The 19,190-nt window shown below is 42.7% G+C and overlaps 1 protein-coding gene across 5 annotated transcripts in view; it reads right to left on the bottom strand.

The window, feature by feature from the left end:
* HECW2 (HECT, C2 and WW domain containing E3 ubiquitin protein ligase 2) overlaps nt 1-19,190 on the bottom strand; it is a 174,813-nt gene that overhangs the window by 18,618 nt on the left and 137,005 nt on the right. For all 5 annotated transcript variants that reach the window (XR_015946283.1, XM_088653442.1, XM_088653479.1 and 2 more), the window contains 4 exons: nt 17,104-17,213; nt 11,777-11,897; nt 9,419-9,532; nt 849-1,001 (listed from right to left, as the gene is read on the bottom strand). Coding sequence is in view for 4 of the 5 variants with exons in the window: in XM_088653442.1 (XP_088509568.1) it covers nt 849-1,001; nt 9,419-9,532; nt 11,777-11,897; nt 17,104-17,213 (498 nt within the window). In the remaining variant the exon portion in view is untranslated. The remainder of the gene's footprint in view (nt 1-848; nt 1,002-9,418; nt 9,533-11,776; nt 11,898-17,103; nt 17,214-19,190) is intronic.

The following is a 19,190-nucleotide window of genomic DNA, read 5'->3' as shown; positions in this document are numbered from 1 at the left end:
CTTAAAAATATCAAATCACATTCTTATGGCACCCATTAAAATATACCTCAGACTACACAGTTAAAAACAAAACAAAACACAAAACCTAATACGGAATAGTCCTGAATAGTGTTGGGAATGACACGGTTTCTTCCTGCGTGAGAAAATGGGTCACTCTCTCTGCCCCCTCCCCCAATTCCCTAATCTGTATTCATGGAAAGGGCTTAGCCCAATGAGAGGCACTAAACACTGATTGAAATCTCTTTCTTGCCGACTTTATTCTGTGTTTAATGTTATTTTTGCATCTGAGTTGACAGAGTGGCTTTCTGTTGTAGCTATCGGGCTGTTTGCTTTCTAATACAAATGTGGGTCCCCATAGAGCTGGTAAAACACCAACCAGTCATTCACAAAACAACAACTTTTTATTGATCCCCCACACTGGACATGCAAGAAACAAGAGCAACATTTAACACAAGGGGGAGGGGGGGGGACATTTGCAAATTCCACTGGTGAATTAAAAAGAACGAAAGTTTTAGAACAGCACCTCAGTCCAAGAAGCTGATCAAAAACAAAAGATAAGCCATGATTTCTGGTTGTGCTTGAGATCTGATTGGTTGGGGGTTGTTTTTGGGATCTTCCCCCAAACTGAAAGACTGAAATTCAGAAGGTGGCAGAGAACTGGAGAGGATCATGCCTGCCAAGCTGCCTTGTGCTGGCTGGAAATCTAGGCATGCCCTGTCCTGGATTTATGGTCTACGGGGCCCTGTGTACAGCTCTTTTGGGGGACCCTATTCATGCAACTAAATAAACACATGTCAAAATTAGGGGTCTATGGGTAGACAGTAATAATAATGTTTCATCATTCTTACCATTCATGGTGATTGTCCACAAAGGCAGACATGGGGCTTATTTGCACAGTGTAAGTATCGTTGGCTGAATATTCAAACAAGCCGTAATATGGGTTGAAGAGTTCTCTAGATACCAGGAAGAAAAACTCCCGTGAAGGTCCACTGTAGTCCAGCCTTTGGAGAAAAAAAAAAACACGATTATTATGCAAGAATGAACTAAAACACATCTTAAACCTATATTCTCTGTAAGACTACTTCCCATGATACCTTCAGAAAAGAATGTTTTATTCAACTACCATTTACATTACTTAACATTTTGCTAAGCTCAGTTATTGTTCCTAATTTCCACTTGACAATTTTGCATTATAGCAGAATTGTACACCTCTGACTTAAAGGCAGAGATTGTATAATGTTTTCTATTTGACGGTTGTCCATGCACGGGACTGGCTCAACTGCACTTCAATTCAGAAGAAAAATAACGCATTGTTCCTAAATTCTATTTTGGACATCTCCAGTTCTTCTAAGAGCTCTGGGCCAGGGTTCAAATCCCTACTCAGCCATGAAGCTCATTGGATGATCATGAGCCAGTCACTCGCTCTCAATCTAACTGATATCACAGGGTTGTTGTAAGGATGACATGGGAAGGAGGATAACTAAGTATGTGCCACCTTGAGCTCCTTGCAGGAAATGTGGAAGTATAAATGTAATAAATAAATAAAATGGCACATCCCAATACATGCTATGCAATTTTCAACGCATCACAGATCAAAGCTGGAAATGGAAAACAATAATCGCCACATTGCACCTTTGCACAATGGAATTTCACAATATGTCTCTTCCATTAGGAATAAACTGAAATTATTCTGATTCTGTCGTTTTACTTGACTTATTTCCCCCTCCCCTTCCTTCAGGGTTCTGCATTTTGTTAAGGGAGCTACAACTCACTTAGACCCTTTGTTTATCAGGGCCAGGAATCCTGAACTGTCAGAAACATAAGGAAATTCACTTCCCAGATGACAGTTAAGTGGACACACATTGAAGAGATTATCTGACTTAAACAGCAGTGAGCTAAGTTCAGTGTCTTGCCGTTCTTCATGGGCTCATAACCCAAGGAGATTAAAGAAGATATGGTTAATACTCAACAGCAGGTCATGTTCCTCAGATATTTTGCTTCCATGCTTTGTTTTATTGAAACCATCGGTGAGGACCCCAATTCACATGAGTATGATGTTACAAACAGGATTTAAAAATTTACAAAGTTCCAGTTCCACGTTCAGGATGCTCATTTTTAAGCACCACTCAAAACCCACGGAAGGAAATTAATATGGAAGATCTTCCCATCTGGCTGGGTATGTGGCAAAGAAATTCCACCCAGCAACTAGGCAAAAGGATCTCTTACTTCTTTCTGGGCTTCTGGGAAAGGGTAATGGTCAATACTGAGAACAGTGAAACAGTGGTTCACCACAGTCAGGGCCGGCCCAAGACATTTTGGCACCTAAGGTGAACCGCCAGGGAAAAAGGGGTGAATGAAGAGTGGGAACAAGTGGGAAAGAACAATCTCTGTTGCCTGAGGTAGGCACCTCACTTGGTCTTATGGGCCGGCCCTGACCATAGTTCAGTAGTAGAGCACGTATGCTGCAAATGAAAAGATCTTCAGTTCCAATAGGATGTTGGCTGCTCTGCTCCCAACTGCTCAGAGTAGGCAAAACAATGAACGTTTGCTCAGCAGAGATCTGAGGCTCTAAGGGAGATAGATGGACTTGCTCTGCTTGGATACTGGAAATGGAGATGGAGAGCAAAGGGGCAGCTGCTGTGGGGACTTGACTTTTGAGTCCATTGCGGAAAAATCATAACCCCCTATTTTTCTTCTTCTTCAAACTTCCTAAGAATAGCTAAGCGCAAGGAAGCAGGCCTAGCTGAGGGACTTTCCCTATTGGTGAATGATCCTTGGAGCATAGCTCACCGCTATAGGAATCAATGTAACACTTTAACAATAAACATAACAATTAATCACACAACACATCTTTGTTATGGAATTGCTCTGCCAGCATAAACAAATATAGTTCAGTTCACCACATTTCAGCATTAGCTTGTCCTCATGAAAATTCATCAACATGTTACTGCGCATTTTTGCAACCAATTTCCCCTAATACTGATTTAAAAAACAAAAAAACCCAACAACCTTACATTCACTGATACTGTACATGGATTTTTAGGCACATTTCCCCTAATATATGCATTTTTGTGCACATTTCTGGTTGGAGAACTGAATCACTAAATTTGTAAAAATGCTAATTTCAAACGACAGCTGCATTTTGGTTCACATGCACTTTCAGGAAGTGCAAATCAGATAGGTTTGACAACCTAACCTAATTTCTTTTCCATTCAGAATCCAAGACAGCTTGTTCTGTAAAGCTGGCATGTGATTTTTGAAAGGCCTTGATTTGCATGATTTTCCAAACTAGCATAAATGTGTTTCTTCCACTGAAAGGCACAGAGTGCAGAATATTTTCCATTTAACAACATTCTACGTACAAGCCTGGCCTAATCACAAGTGAATAGCCTTGGACAATGCATTATATATTTTTTAATTAAGTTGAATTTAAATGGTTCCTATATCTATCTATAAAGGGACACGGGTGGTGCTGTGGGTTAAACCACAGAGCCTAGGGCTTGCTGATCAGAAGGTCGGTGGTTCAAATCCCTGCGACGGGATGAGCTCCCGCTTGCTCGGTCCCAGCTCCTGCCAACCTAGCAGTTTGAAAGCACGTCAAAGTGCAAGTACGGTAGATAAATAGGTACCACTACAGCGGGAAGGTAAACGGCGTTTCTGTGTGCTGCTCTGGTTCGCCAGAAGCGGCTTAGTCATGCTGGCCACATGACGCTGGCTCCCTCGGTCAATAACGCGAGATGAGCGCCTCAACCCCAGTCGGTCACGACTGGACCTAATGGTCAGGGGCCCTTTACCTTTACCTTTGTATCTATCTATATGAATGAAAGGATTCTAGCCTAGTATCTTCTAGACTGACATGTCTGTTTTCTATAGCAAAGGAGAGTTTGATGAGAGGACGCAATCAAATATGCAATTCCCCATCTGCTGTACTGAAAACAAACAGTCTTAAGGAAATCTATACATGTGATTTATTTGAATGTGTAACTCAAGGAAAAATAAGTGAATGGAATGCACATTCACACACTCTTCACTCACTTAACCTAACTGACTTCCTCTTCTGTCCCAGACTGAGATAGTAAATTTGAGATGAAAACCCACAGAGGTTTGTGTTGCCCAAGACTAATTTCAGAGAGATGATAGGTGTGATAATGAGGCAGGCAAATGTGTATCATTTTTAAAAACAAAAAACACCAATATCCTTATGTTTGTTGGCAGGTGCAGCAAAAACACCCAAGGCAACTTTCAACAAAAGAAAATTCACACACAAAAAACTCATTTGAAAAATACCATGGTGCTATGTTCCAACGGCTGCTCTTTAAAAAAGAGAGATTCTACCTTATTGTTTTTGCTTTACTATTTTATATTGCTTTTGAAGCAAAGTGCCACTAAGCACAATAGAAAGACTGCTGTGTCCTGGCCGCCTACACACATGAAAGCCTGAGAAAATATTAATTCAACTTCAATTAATCATGTTTTTTTTAAAAGATTCCTGTCCTTTGAACAAACCTTTCCAGTCAGAATCAACAAGTTTGCTAACCCTATTACATAGAATGAGCCACCGAGCCAAATTAAGGACCGGACCATTCAGATGTCCTACTCATAGCCATTATTCCCACAGGGAGAAAGGTTCGTGTTCACATCTTCTTGCCTAAAGCTGTTCTAATGCAAGCAGTAATTTAAGTTTGGCACAGACGTAGCTTACACATGAGGTGCCCTATAACTGGCCCCAAGTCACATGAGTTGCATGATGTCAGTCACCAGTTGACTTGTCTGACAATCTTATCTGTGAACGCTAAACTGCATTCCTGATTGCTGGAATATGAGGCAGCCTTCTTAGCTATCTGGCTAGAATTAAGTGCACCTTTGGAATACGGACTGATAATTATTCTGCATCTGGAACCCTGCTGCCAAATCTTACCATCAGGATTAGGCAGAGTTGCATTTTTCTCCGCCTATTTCTAAATGTCTGATTTCACTGTTCTTTCTGACCCCTCCTGCATATGAATTGGTTAAACGTATTGCAGTTTTGCCTAGTCGTTTTTTCAATATACTCTTGTCTAATGCTAACAACAGCCTCTTGTTGTTTGGGTCTTAAAACCGCCAAAGGACAACGTACTTACAGGGATTACCTTGGGGGCATTTGGAAAGCAGCATTGTGCCAAGCAGAGAGCACACAGACTTACTTTCTGCTTTCTAGTAAGCCAAGTCCAAGAGCCTGCACATGTCTTTCAGGAGGAGGTGTTGCAACATATTTGGAATGAGACAAAGGAGCAAAAAGTGCAGGCCGTTTCCTGTTCCTCCACAATACCCAGGCATGCAAAACTGCTCCCAGTTACAGTGAAAGTTCAAGGCACTGCCCTAAAGAGTCTGGCATTATAACCCTTCAAGATTGACTCCTGCTATCTCAGTTGGACAGGACCAGTTGCTATATCCTGGTTTTCACCCTACTAATGATTCCTGCTAACAGCCACTTTTGACAATTTCTAGAAAATGGAAGCTTTGCACTATTACTGTAGTTTATTCACACCTTCAACAATCCAGCAGGAAAGTGTTAAGCTTCCCTTCATAGCAGAGAAAAACCCCTCCTTGCTAAACAATGAACTTTTGCAAACAACAACAACAACAATAACCCAACAAACCTTCAGATGAACCTCTTTATATTACATTAACAAAAAATGGTATGAGACCTATCCATTCTCACCCATTCTGACTCTCATACATATCCAATTGTTGCATTATTGTCCGGACATAACTCAAGCTCGGCCTTCTTTATATGAGGCAGAAAAGCAACACACAAAAGTTTAAATAAATTAATTAAAAATATGAAACACATGAGCCCCCCCCCCCCGACCCCAACCAAGGTATATCCAGTGATATACTGTATCTGTAGTTTTTTCTTGGCGCAAAACTTTATTTTACGGGTGCATTTGTAGAATTCTATGGCGTATATATCACTGCTCTTTCAGCATCTAGCCAACAAGAAATAGATATGGCTGGCTGGCAATAAATAAAATGTGGTTTTCTTCCATGAATGGATTGAGCCAACAGCACCAACCAAGTGTAACTCTACAAACTGGATTTTCCAATGTCCAAGTGTCAGTTCTGACAGCTTGGAGATAATGAGGCTACAATCATCTGCTCACTCAACTTGATAGTAAGCCCTAATGAACTCAATGGGGCTTACTTCTCCGTAGTAGAGGAGAGGGTTTGTACTGTAAAGTGAGTAATGCTGGCTGGAACCCAAGCAGCAAATACAAACATTGCCTCTACTACACCTTCAGGACCAGACAGGTTAGCCTGATTCACAATTATTCATTCCACAATTTTGATAGTGAATGAAGGTAGCTTATACTAGAAATCTGTGTATTAACACCAATGAATGGAAACAACTTCTCTTGAACTCACGCACTACAATATTTTAAGGTTGTGTGTGTGTGTGTTTAAAAAAGGATCCATTAATCATCTTCAGCACAGCAATGCCATTAAAATTCCTTCAGTGCTTGGGCAAGATGAGAAATGTTAACCCAGCCTGAAGACATCTCCCGGGTAAGCTTGCAATGGGGCATGTTGAAAGACATGCAGGTGCCATTGACATGACACCGCACAGTGGCAAAATAGACCTATCACTAGGGTTACCATGTAGAACCTTTATTCATTGGTGAATTGCCTGCGTACCATATATAGACCAAAACTGTTCTTATAAGACAAACATCTGCATAAGGATTTAACGCTGAACTTCTCTAAACTAGACTTGAGTCTCTTTAATAACAAATGTCCCCACAAGTTCTTCTGCTTTATGGAACTACAAATGACCAGGAGTTTATAGGGGAATACCCACGTGCCTTCTACTTTTTAAGTCTGTTTCAATACGGTTTGTAGGGACCGAGCATGTGTTTTGTGCAATTCTCTTAAATGGCAGCATTGTTTACAGGTCAAAAGCATTATGAGGGTATCAGCTTTCAGTTTTATTCACTTTTTTAAGTTCACGTTTCTAGCCGTCATGGCTGCCAAATACATGAAAATTGGGAGAAACATTCAGCGATATTTCTAAATCTAAAAGGGTGTTCAGCTGGAATTCCTTCTGTCAGCATGACCAAAATAGCTCCTTGTTCCTCCCCATGACTACCAGAAACAATAATCTCTTGTGCAATACAAGGAAATTTAATCTTCGAGTGCGCCTCTCCCGAATTAATATTTTTATCGTGTGCCCACATTGCTTGAGAAGATTGGCCCTATGTCCTGAGGTGCACAGCAAACCCAAGGTAGCAGTGTCTCTGAAGTCCAGCGATGCAATTTTCAGTTTGGTGCCCAGAACAAAAGCTGTAAAGGCCCCTCTTCTCAGTATAACCACTTGTACTTATTTGTTGCGGCTGAGCACTTTTAGCCTGTTCCATATTTTGTGTTTCATAAGTTTTATGGTCGAGTTTGATTTTTTGTGAGCTGCTTTGGGTGTAGAAGTGGAACAGAAACATTATAATTTGTTTATTTTAAAAAGGGAGAATAATTTGGTTTGGCTTAGCACAATATTTTGATTTTTCATGTGCACAGTACACATAGCCGGAGTGTTATCTCACTATGAACTTCACAATTTTTTTATGATGTCTGGATAGAGTACCATGAGAAAGAAAACTGAGTCGGCCTGCAGCTTGCAAGAGGCTACGTATATAGCAGAGGCAGCCAATGTGGTGCCTTCCAGACGCTGTTGGACTACAATTCCCATGAACCCCATCTAACCCAGCCAATGGTCATGGATGATGGGGGTTGTAGTCCGCCAGCATCTGGAGGAACCTGATATAGAGAAACTGCCTCATCTCTTACTTTCCTTCCACATACAACAAAGAGTTGCAGCATTTGAATTAGCATGGTTTGCTGCTGACCCATGAAAACAACCTAATTCTAGCCAATGCTTTCCTGCAAATAGTTAACATGCCTCTTTGCTGCACTGTTCATTCATTGCAACTCCTTCCGATAGCCAGGTTACTTGTATAATTTAAGAACTGGCACAAAGCTGAAGTAATGCCAAACCAGCAAAACATTTGCACACAACAGCTGCAGGAGCAAATGCTTAACTGTTCCAGCACACAAATGTTATGGCTTGTAGCTTGCTCTCTTTGGGCATGCAGATGGGCAGGGGGGACAGAGCAGAATGATTCACATTGTGCTGGTGACGGACACCCAAGCAAAAACCTGTCCACATTTGTTCATGCGTTCCAAATCACATTATTTATAAACATTCAATCACTGAAAAATGGTTTTCTGAATTTATTTATAGCAAGCATGTGTATATCGCCTTCTGGCCTTCAAAAAGGCCCCCAAGGTGGTTCACATTCTTGATACGATACAAAATAAGAATGAGAGGAAGAGAGGGGAGATCGTTCCATGAAGCAAGCAAAAATGCTTGCACTGACAGAACATTCATAGCAGCACAACGCTGAATTCCTCCCATAAAGTTTAATTTTAAATTTATTAATACAATCACAAGAAGAAGATAGCAGAGTATTCATCATCAGTGATGTTGAAGGGACTATTTAATATGTGCTGGTAGCACTCTCAAACCACTTCCAAAACTTGATTATTAGTATTATCAATAATAACAATTATTAATATAACTGATTACGTTATTGGTGTGCGGAATTCACATATCCTCAGTGACAAAATATTCTGCATGCATGTTGAGGAAATGAGCATTACTTCCTAGACAAACACCTGAATCATTTGCTACATTACACAGACACACAAATCAGCTTGCAAGACCCTAACTGAGATGACACTTATACTGTATAGGAGTGCCTTTCTTCCTCTAAAAGAAGTGCACTTTGAGCAGAAGTAGCAAAGTGTGTAAAATAGAAAAAGGAAGGAAGGAAGGAAGGAAGGAAGGAAGGAAGGAAGGAAGGAAGGAAGGAAGGAAGGAAGGAAGGAAGGAAGGAAGGTGACACTTGAAATGACCCTCTGGTTCTTTTAAATCTCTTGTCTAACCTTGCCAAATTCTTGAACAGCTCAATAAATTTTATAATGTCAATCTTCTCTCATTCATTGCCTGAAGCATCTACTGCAACGACTGCAGAAAATTCAAACCATGCTAGTTTTCTAGATCTCTAGCAAAACTATTTCCAAGCCCTCGAAGCAAACTTGGGAGTGCAAAAAAGCAATATGCAGGATGGAGCCCTCCCTGCCAAAAACAGATCTGGAAGGAACTCAACATGTACACAGTTTAATTGATGCTTTGCAAAGGAATTCACATGTCACAAAGCTCAGAGAACTTATTTTCGAACAGCTGTAAGTTCTAGGCTTATGAGAGGCATTTCCTGGCTGTAATCCTTCCTCTTCTCGCTCTAGACCGCAAACAGTAGATGAAATACTTGAGCGCAGCTGCGAAGCGTAGTACAAAGTACATACTGCACTTCCCTTTTCTACTCACCCTTCCTCTCCGACAAACGTGACATACAGTTTATTTCTTTGCAGGTCCTTTCTTGAATAACCCATAATTTGGTTGAAGGCATCTTCCAGCAAATGGTCTCTCCTGATAATTAATCTGCACAATGAAACAAAATGGAATCAAAGGAGGCCATAATTTGTAGCTTAAATGTTTTCCCCCCTCTGGTTATATTTAGATTGCCTGGGAAAGTTAGCACTACAAGCCATGTCTTAAGAGCCAATCTAACATTTCTTAGGATTCATTTAGATAACAATTTCCTGGGCATTGTGCCAGAGTAATAGGGATGGATACTTCTTCTTTTCCTCCCTTCATAAGGACAACAGGGTGCTTACCTAAAGAAATAAACTGTGTAGGCAATTCACTTGATGTTGGTCCTGGACCAACATGATTCGGCATAGGCAGAAGCAGCCTGAAAAGTCTGAACTACAGACACGGATGCCAAACGTTTCCAGCACTTACAGTTTGCAATGACCGGGAATGTCTTTAATACACATGATGCAGAAAACCAATGGAATTCTTCCAAAAGGACAAGGTGAGAATGGTGGGACCTAAATTATTGAGTGGCCGCTATTTGGTGCAAAGTGTTTGCCAAAACCAAAAGCTGTTGGATGAAAGATGGTCACTCACCTATGGACATCCATTGTAAGGTGAAGGACCCCTGGACGGTTAAGTCCAGTCAAAGGCGACTATGGGGTTGCGGTGCTCATCTCGCTTTCAGGCCGAGGAAGCTGGTGTTTGTCCACAGACAGTTTTCCAGGTCATGTGGCCAGCAGGACTAAACTGCTTCTGGCACAATGGAACACCGTGATGGAAACCAGAGTGCATGGAAATGCCGTTTGCATTCCCACCACAGCAGTACCTATTTATCTACTTGCACTGGCATGCTTTCAAACTGCTAGTTTGGCAGGAGCTGGGACAGAGCAACGGGAGCTCACCCCGCCGTGGGGATTCAAACCACTGACCTTCTGATTGGCAAGCCCAAGAGGCTCAGGGGTTTAGACCACAGTGCTACCCACGTCCCTTGTATTTTATTTTGTACATCACTTGTCTTTTATAGCCAAGGGTCGAACTGGACATGACATGGTAAAGGGGAGGGAAAAGCAGTGTGGACTGCAGTCTCTTGGAGCTGGTGTGCATTATAAAAATAATTTTTAAAAAACCACTGAGAGATGGTACACACACCTGCCATGTAACGTCTAATTTGGTCCCAAGCGGGCATTTGAACCTGAGTTTCCAACATCCCAACCCAACATGTTAGCTGTGATATGCTGGGAGCCCTTTGCTTTTGATGACAGCAACTAATACTCAGTGACACGTTTATTTATTCCATAAATAAATATACACATTTATTTATTTATTTATTTTTAATGAAATACGCCGCCACACCTAAAAGCAGTTTATGAAACCAAAGTGGTTTCCCCCCCCCCAAAAAAAACCCCAACCCATTATGGATTGTCAGGGGAAACGACAAATCACATGAAAATGAATTGTTATAAATTTGGAGGCGGGACCCCAAAACCTTAGAAATTAATAAATGGTAGGACATCCGATTATTTGGGATGTGAAGGGAGAAATACAAGCTGCAGAGCGATTCCTAGGCCAGCCTATGCAAAAAGACCTGGCCAAGGTAGGGCCATTAAGAAACAATACAGGGCCATTAAGGGTCATTGGCAATGCAAGAGAATTGTCCTCCTTCCTTACCCTGAGGTGTGAGCAAAGACTGGGGGGTTGGGGGGGGGTTACCAGGGTAACTGGGTATGAGGTGATAGGGAGGAGGAGGAGGAGGAGGAGGAGGAGGAGGAGGAGGAGGAGGAAGAGGACTGGGATCCATCTTGGGCAGGCTGGCTGAAGGCTGGCTGCACTGCTGTGGGGGACAAATCCCTCTTGAATTGACCGTGCTGTAAGATCTGGACTCCCTCCATGCAGACTGAAGGTGTAAATAGGCGAATAAGCCATATTTATTAAAGCTATGACAGTCTCTGCCATGTCTCAATTCCTCTAAAGCACCACAGATTCTGGGTAAGAGCCTGGAAACCCATGAGCTCTTGCCATTGCTTGGCAGACAGAGCAGGAGGCACCCAACTTTCGTAACAGTATGTAACAGAACTTGGATGTCCTACTTCTTTCAGAAAAACTACTTGTGGTAGGATTTGGACTGAGGAAGTGGCAAGCTTCAAAAGGTTCAAGCACACCTCACCCCTCTCCTCTACCTTCTCAAAATGGCTTTTCTTTAAAAACAAACAAAATACTTCAAGCTTGGGGCTCTGCGGCATGCATTAGTGGGAATAAATTGACCGTAGCACTGAAATATGCTCGGCTCTATGTAAGACTTCTACATACTTCAATTTTCCTGGGCCTTGTCCGTATCCTTTAGTCTCCAGCTTCCTGTAGAAATTCCTCAGCTTGGCTTCAAAATCTCTTTTATATGGAGCAGGAGCTCGAGCATTTGCACGTGTAGTACCTGCAATGAAGCCAGAAGAAGCACAAGACCTATTTTATTAAGATCATTGTCACTCACCTTTATGTCAGAAACGTTCAAGACTGGGTGGAAGACGACAGTGCAGTAACACCACATGGAACATATACTGGGAGGAAAGTTGTAAATTCTAAGTGTGAGCAGAAGAATGGTAATATTCCTGGATAGTTGGTAATGCACAAAACCCATCATCTGAAGCCCTTCTTCATGTGCCTCCTCCATGTGTGGTCTGGAGGGTGGCAACACGAGAATGGGCCTTCTCTGCAGTGGCTCCCCATTTGTGGAATGCTCTCCCCAGGGAGGTTTACCTGGCACCTTCATTATTATTTTTTAGGTGCCAGGCAAAAGTGTTCCTCTTCAACCAGGCCTTGGGCTGCTTTATATCCTACAGTCTTTTAAATGTGTCTGTGGGAAGGGGGGTTATTGTTTTGTTGTTTGGGTTCAATGATTTACTTGTGTTTTATCTTGTGTTTTAACTTGTGAACTGCCCTGAAATCTTTTGACGAAGGGCAGCATATACACTTAGTAAATATAAATATAATAAATAAACAACAAGCCTGCTATCGGGGAGATCTTTATTTTTTTTTGCAAAGAAGGCTTGACTAGGTGGACCTGACCAGATCCAGTAGGACAAGTCTCAGATCTTTTAGCAATAGTGCATATTTCAGATTATTTAACACAGATTAGTTATGCCTTAACTGTTAGGAGATCCTTAGTATGAGCTCTTACTTTCCAAATCTGGTATCAGTAAGCCACAGGGGTTCTAGTAAGTAAAAAAAAAAGGGGGGGGTGATGAGAGAAAACCAAAGCCAGCCTACCCCTTCTAAAATGTGTGCGTGTGGTTTTAAACCATGATGGACTAGTAAAAGGGCCAGACTGACACAGAACAAGAATGGGGAGACTTTGTTTTGCAAAAGCGTATTACAATGAGCATATGACCACTTTAATATGACAACTGTGGATTTTCTCTTAACCATCAGGAGAGAAAACGAAAGCTATGCATCCTTAATTGGAACTTTAATTGGCATTTCATAAGTGATGCCTTTGCGTAGCTTGGAGAACACACATTTAAATATACATTTATGAATGAATTAAGGGTGCATACTATTGAAAACATATGAACATCTGACAATACGTTCACACACATAGAGGGCAAACCTATAAATGTCTACTCAGAAGTAAATCCACTGAGTTCCTAAGTAAGGGTATAGGGCTGCAGCCTCCTCCACCCCCCCCCCACAAAAAAAGGCTGTTCTAAAACATTTAGAAAACTAGCATGCCTGATTTTTGTTCAAACCAAGGTGAGTTAATCTGCTCTAGTCATCTGTGGAAATATCTAAAAGCACAAATTACTTGAATTGCCAGTTGCAACCTCAAAAACCTGCTTCAACTTCTGGTGTAAGATGACTCATAACAAAACACATGCCTAATTTTGAAAGTTAACTTCCAGACTTAGCATCTCTCAAAAGAGAACTATGTGCAGGGGGTGGGGGTGGGGAACCACATTTAACAAAATGCACTGCATTTATGTTTACTGTAACTCTTAAGCTAAGCAGGTAAACGAACTATCTTTGGGGAAAACTTTAGTGAAACAACATCCTATTTTACTTCAAAGATTACATGCACGTAAAACATCAGTATAATATACCTATGTAGGGTACTTTAAAAAAAAAAAACCTCTTAACACACTTGCTTCCTGGTTGTCTTCATTTAAACTTCTTTTTATAACTGCTTGTTTCTTGGATTTCTAAAGCTTACAAATATGTTATCAGAACTGAGAAGCTGAAATGGCTACATGCCCAAAATGATACCGTAGCTCTTAATGAATTTCTTTGTGTGTACTAACAACACGATGCAACTTTACAGTTCATGTGTTTGCGTGGCGGGGTGGGGTGGGGGAGATATTTGTTGTGCCTGAGAGAATGTGAGAGGGACAGAGAAAGAACGAAAGTTACAGGATTATAAGATCTGACCTTTAGCAGTCACTCTACTGGCTGTTAATTCCCAAAACAGATCACTATATATAAAAAAAGTCTTATCTATTTCTGTTATGGGCAAAAGGAAAGGGAGACACTGCCATTACACTGGCATGGGACAGGTGATTGGGAAAAAGCAATGGTGACTTTGACCTGATAAGAGGGGCTGGTATGCAGTTTTATAACTGGCAGGAACAGTAAGAGATTCAGGATGCATCCTTTCACAGGGAAACACTTCTGAGCAACCCTGCACAGGTTTGCATCATTAGGCTGAATCTAGGTAATTTTGGGGGGGGACAGAGCTGAAAGTGGTTTGAAGGAGGCATCATTCTACGCAAGTTACTTGTTTGTTTGCAACGTGTGTGTGTGTGTGTGTGTGTGTGTGTGTATTGCTGTCACCTCTGGTCAAACAGGTTTTAGAAATGGACATTAAACAAATTAATAAGGATTTGAAACCGTACAAAAACTTGTTTTCCAGAGAAAGAGCAGGGTTAAGTATGTACCTAGCACTTGGGACACTGCTAGGAGGCAAGCCCAACCTTTTGTCTCAGGTGGTGGAACACCTGCCTATCCCTGCCTGCTAGCCAGCCACCCCAACCCCTAGGGCAAGGATAGACCCAGTTGTATCCTACCACCAGTGTCCCAAGATCCAAGTCTACGGCTTCTGTGCCTTCCTTGGGGGGACGGGCGTTCCTAGGAGGGAGGCACTCACCCCTCCTCCTCATTCAACCAGTCCCTGTCAGCAGCTTACAAGCTTTGTAGTTATTGTCCATATTCAAATCTCATGTTTGATTCCCACACTTTTATCAAAACACAAATAATATATGCTGCTTCAAATGCATATACTGTACATTTTGAATACGTTTCACCTACCATTTTGTTGAAATCTAGCACTGGGGATTGCTGCTTACATAGAAGTGCCCTGAATACTTTTTAACACGTTCTTATTTTTATTGGTTATTATTCCAGGTGTACACAAGGACTGAGCATGACAACTGACTCTTGAATACATCACCTCACATTTCATAAAACACCACTAAATTATCCTTTCAGCACATGGCAAGTTCTTATTACAAATCAGTTGTCACCGTCAAGAATTTCCTGGGCAATTAGAGCAATTATTCCATCCGTAAGAGCAACAAAAGAAAGGAAGGTTTATTTTTTAAAAAGAAATATTTATGTAAGCATGCACATGCCTTTCTCTCCCTCACTCTCTCACACACACTTTGTATGTATGTGTGGGTCTTAGGAATAAATAAATAGCAGTTTTATGGCTTTTCATGTTATCTAAATGGGAGCATAAAGTACTGGGACTAGGAAAGGAATTAGGTGGTCCGCACTCAACACAATAATAATTTATAATACTTTTATTATTTGTACCCCGCTCATCTGACTGGGTTGCCCTGGCCACTCTGAGACACTTCGATTCTCAACAGAAACACAAAGGTCTCCCTGACAGAAACAGTTATTTGGACAGAGCCAAGAGTGTATAGATCCAATAATTTTTGACTGACATTAACATTAGAGTCCAAAAGTTTCGATCCTAAGTTTTGGAGTGGGAAGCGGCTATCACATTCCTGAATGCTTCCAACAACCCTTTCACCTTCTTCAGATCAGGTAACTTGGCCTCAGTGAAATGACCTCGGCCCCTCAAGGGCCAGGAGCTCATTGAAATGAGCACACACAAAACTTTCTGTCTAGCAGAAAGATATTCATATGTGTCATTCTATGAGTGGTACCTCGGGTTACAGACGCTTCAGGTTACAGACTCTGCTAACCTAGAAATAGTACCTCGGGTTAAGAACTTTGCTTCAGGATGAGAACAGAAATCGTGTGGCAGCAGTGTCTCAGTTTAAGAACAGTTTCAGGTTAAGAACGGACCTCCAGAACAAATTAAGTTCTTAACTGTACCTTGGATAGCCCTCAGATCTCTGCTGGCTTTCCACCTGCATACCTGTTTATTAATTTACACGGAGCTTGGGATTCATGTCATGCCAAAAAGCAGGCAGCATAGTCTGCCCAAGCTTCCTTGTCCTACGATAGATGTACTTTTCGCTGTTCATTTGTTTGTTCCGTAACTTAAGGAAATCTTTAATTAAAGCTAATTTTTTTAAAAAAGGAGTGTCAGTTTGCATTTCTTAGTGCAGAAAGTATTGATCTGATGTGTAGAGATCTTTTCTATTCTGATTAACACAGGAGGGTTCTAGAAGCTGCTGGAAGCTTCTCTATGTGAGAGAAGCAGGCAGAAGGGTCATGATTGTTTGGGTTATACCTTCTGGAAGCTGAGTACAGCTGGTTTCTCTTATCTGGTTCTTATAACTGGTTCTCTTATAACTGGTTCTTATAACTGGTTCTCTTATCTCATGCTGACTATAAATACAGGCCAGAAGGAGCCTGGGTTTTACTTTCTATCTCTCTTCCTTCTGGTGTGCTGTTCTGTACATAGTATGCTTAGTGTTAAGGTTTAGTCTTGTTATAAGTTTTTGTAAGTGATGCAACTGAATTTTTTAATGGACTGTGCCAATCCTGAATGTACTGGATTTGTAACCATTATGCTTATTTGCCTTAAGCCAGTATGGTGTAGTGGTTAAGAGCGGTAGACTCCTAATCTGGGGAACTGGGTTCACATCTCCGCTCCTCCACATGCAGCTGCTGGGTGACCTTGGGCTAGTCACACTTCTCTGAAGTCTCTCAGCCCCACCCACCTCACAGGGTGTTTGCTGTGGGGGAGGAAGGGAAAGGAGAATGTTAGCCGCTTTGAGACTCCTTCTGCTACGTGTTTAAGTTTTTCCTCCACACATATGACAGTCTTAAAGATTTGTTCTTATTCCAGAATACCACCCTCCAATGATGGGGAAAAAAATAAGATATTCAAACCCATATTTGTAGTGCTTTCTTAACACAAGACGAAGGTTGAAAAATGACATCCCTTTTGTTTTTAGGTTTTCCAGTACTAGTGGCAGAAAATATCACTTTTGTGGCTCTATTCAATAAAGCTAAATATCTCACCCACTGGTTCAAAACATTTTCATGCCTTACAAAGAAAATGCCTTTGGGAAAGGCTCTTTGGATGCCTGCAACGAAGAAGACGAAATCAGTGTACTTGCAACAGCCGAAGTTTTCACCTCCTGCTTGTTCGCACAAAGAAGTCCATGAAAACAGATGGGAACATCAGGCTTACTCTCTACCATCAATGCAGTTATAGCACGGCTTACCTGGAGAGTTTTGAGGAGAGGACACTGGGGAGCCTCGTGGGGACTGGCAATAACTGGGATGAAGTAAGGCATGCGGTGGTACATACGACATTATTTCCTCTTCAAACAAACTAGAAGAAAATTGGGGGGGAGGGTGACATAAGGCAGACTTGAAATTTTTTTCGAAATGACTTCATATACTATGTTTTAAGTAGAAAAGGTAGTTGGCAGGCACCATTTGGAACAAGAAAGTGGTGGGAAGGGAAAGAGTTAAGCACACCCTCCGAACCTACCATTCCTGCTTCCAATGACGCTCACTGTAATTAGTATTGCCTGCTCTAAAATATCACCAGGCATTATTTCATGTATTTAGGACAGGATTCCAAGAAAGATGCATGCATTGTGGTCCCAACATTACAACATCACGAATCTTAACACTGAATCTCCTGAGTGTAGCCCTTCGTTTTTCAATCAATGACAAAGCAGCAAACACTTCGTGAATGAGAGACAAATAACGTTATGGGATAAAGGGTCCACGTGCAGATAAGTCTTTTGTTGGGGGAGGGGTCACGATCATGCCTGCTTGCAAGCTTTACTATGTCTGTGCACCCAATGTTGGCACACTGAATGCCACATCTGTATATAAGCCTCTGCATGTAGGTTGAGAGAGGAAAGGGAGATCATTGAAGGAAGGGGATAAGAAGTCTTCATGTAAGGGACAATGCACAGCATATCTTTGAAACAATAGCTGACCTCCACTCTCTAATTCCCACAAACATTTTGGCATGGGTAGGCAAACTAAGGCCCGGGGGCCAGATCCAGCCCAATTGACTTCTAAATCTGGCCCGTGGACAGTCCAGGAATCAGCGTGTTTTTACATGAGTAGAATGTGTCCTTTTATCAAAAACTAGTGGAATTCAGCCCGTTTAAAAACGGGCGCTAGAACGCTGCTCTGTGCAGCGCCGGCATGGGACAGAGCTTCAGAGGTCTCCGAAGCCCCGTCTCATGCCGGCACTGCGTGCCGAGGCGGCGGGGGGGAGGAGGAATGCTTCTCCCCCCCCTGCCGCCTCGCCGCGCACCTCCCGCATGAGACGGGGCATCGGAGAAGGTCTCCGAAGCCCAGTCCCATGTCAGCGCTGCGTGGTGAGGCGGCGGGGGGGAGGAGCGCTTCTCCTCCCCCCCCGCCTCGCCGCGCACGCCAAGCCAGTCCCCGAGCCGAAGTGCGGCGCGGCGGGTGCTTTTCGCCGTTTGCCTCCCCCTTTGCTCCGGGAAGGCAAACGGCAAAAAGCCCCCGCCGCACCGCACTTCGGCTCGGGGACTGGCTTAGTGGCGGCGGGAAAAAGGGGAGGAATTCCTCCCCTTCTTCCCGCCGCCGCCAAGCCAAAGCCGGCTTCCCTCGGTGCCCGCTGCCGCTTCGGCTTCCTCGGAGAAGGCAAGCAGGCGGGCTGTCTGCCTGCTTGTGTTCGCCGAGGAAGCGCAGTCCCATGCCGGCGGTGCACGGCAAGGCTGCCGGGGGGAGCGCTTCTTTCCCCCGCCGCCTCACCGCGCACCTCCAGCATGAGACTGGGCTTCGGAGCGGCGGTTGGCGGAGCGGCGGTTGGCCGTTGTCCCTCCGTCCAATCCCTGTGTCTCTGGGGGACATGCGCAGTGACCCAGGGACACACGGGACAGCTTGGACGCAGGGACAACTTGGACTTTATTATATAGGATGCATCTCTGGGTTATTTGTGGGGCACGGGAATTCGTTCATTATTTTTTTCAAAATATAGTCCGGCCCCCCCACAAGGTCTGAGGGACAGTGGACCGACCCCCTGCTGAAAAAGTTTGCTGACCCCTGCCTTATGGCATAAAATATGTTCCTCTTCTGTGAGAAATACAACCTTGAATTCTGGTACCTCCTAGTCAAAATTTTACCTCTTCTTCATACACATTCTACTATCTATCCTTCCCTTGTTTGTTTCCACAATTATGCATATATTCAGTTTTTTTCAAAGCCAATGTCCAGCCCTTTCCTGGCTCTTGCCCCTCCCTTCTTCTCGCACTGCCAGCATTTTCCATAGAACTGTAGAGTTGGAAAGAAGCACGAGGCTCATCGAGTGACTAGTCCA

Source organism: Zootoca vivipara, chromosome 1, assembly GCF_965207765.1.
Source record: "Zootoca vivipara chromosome 1, rZooViv2.hap1.1, whole genome shotgun sequence".
Taxonomy (NCBI): Eukaryota; Metazoa; Chordata; class Lepidosauria; order Squamata; family Lacertidae; genus Zootoca; species Zootoca vivipara.
The sequence above is the reverse complement of the archived record's forward strand: the minus strand, read 5'-3'. Positions and strand labels throughout refer to the sequence as shown.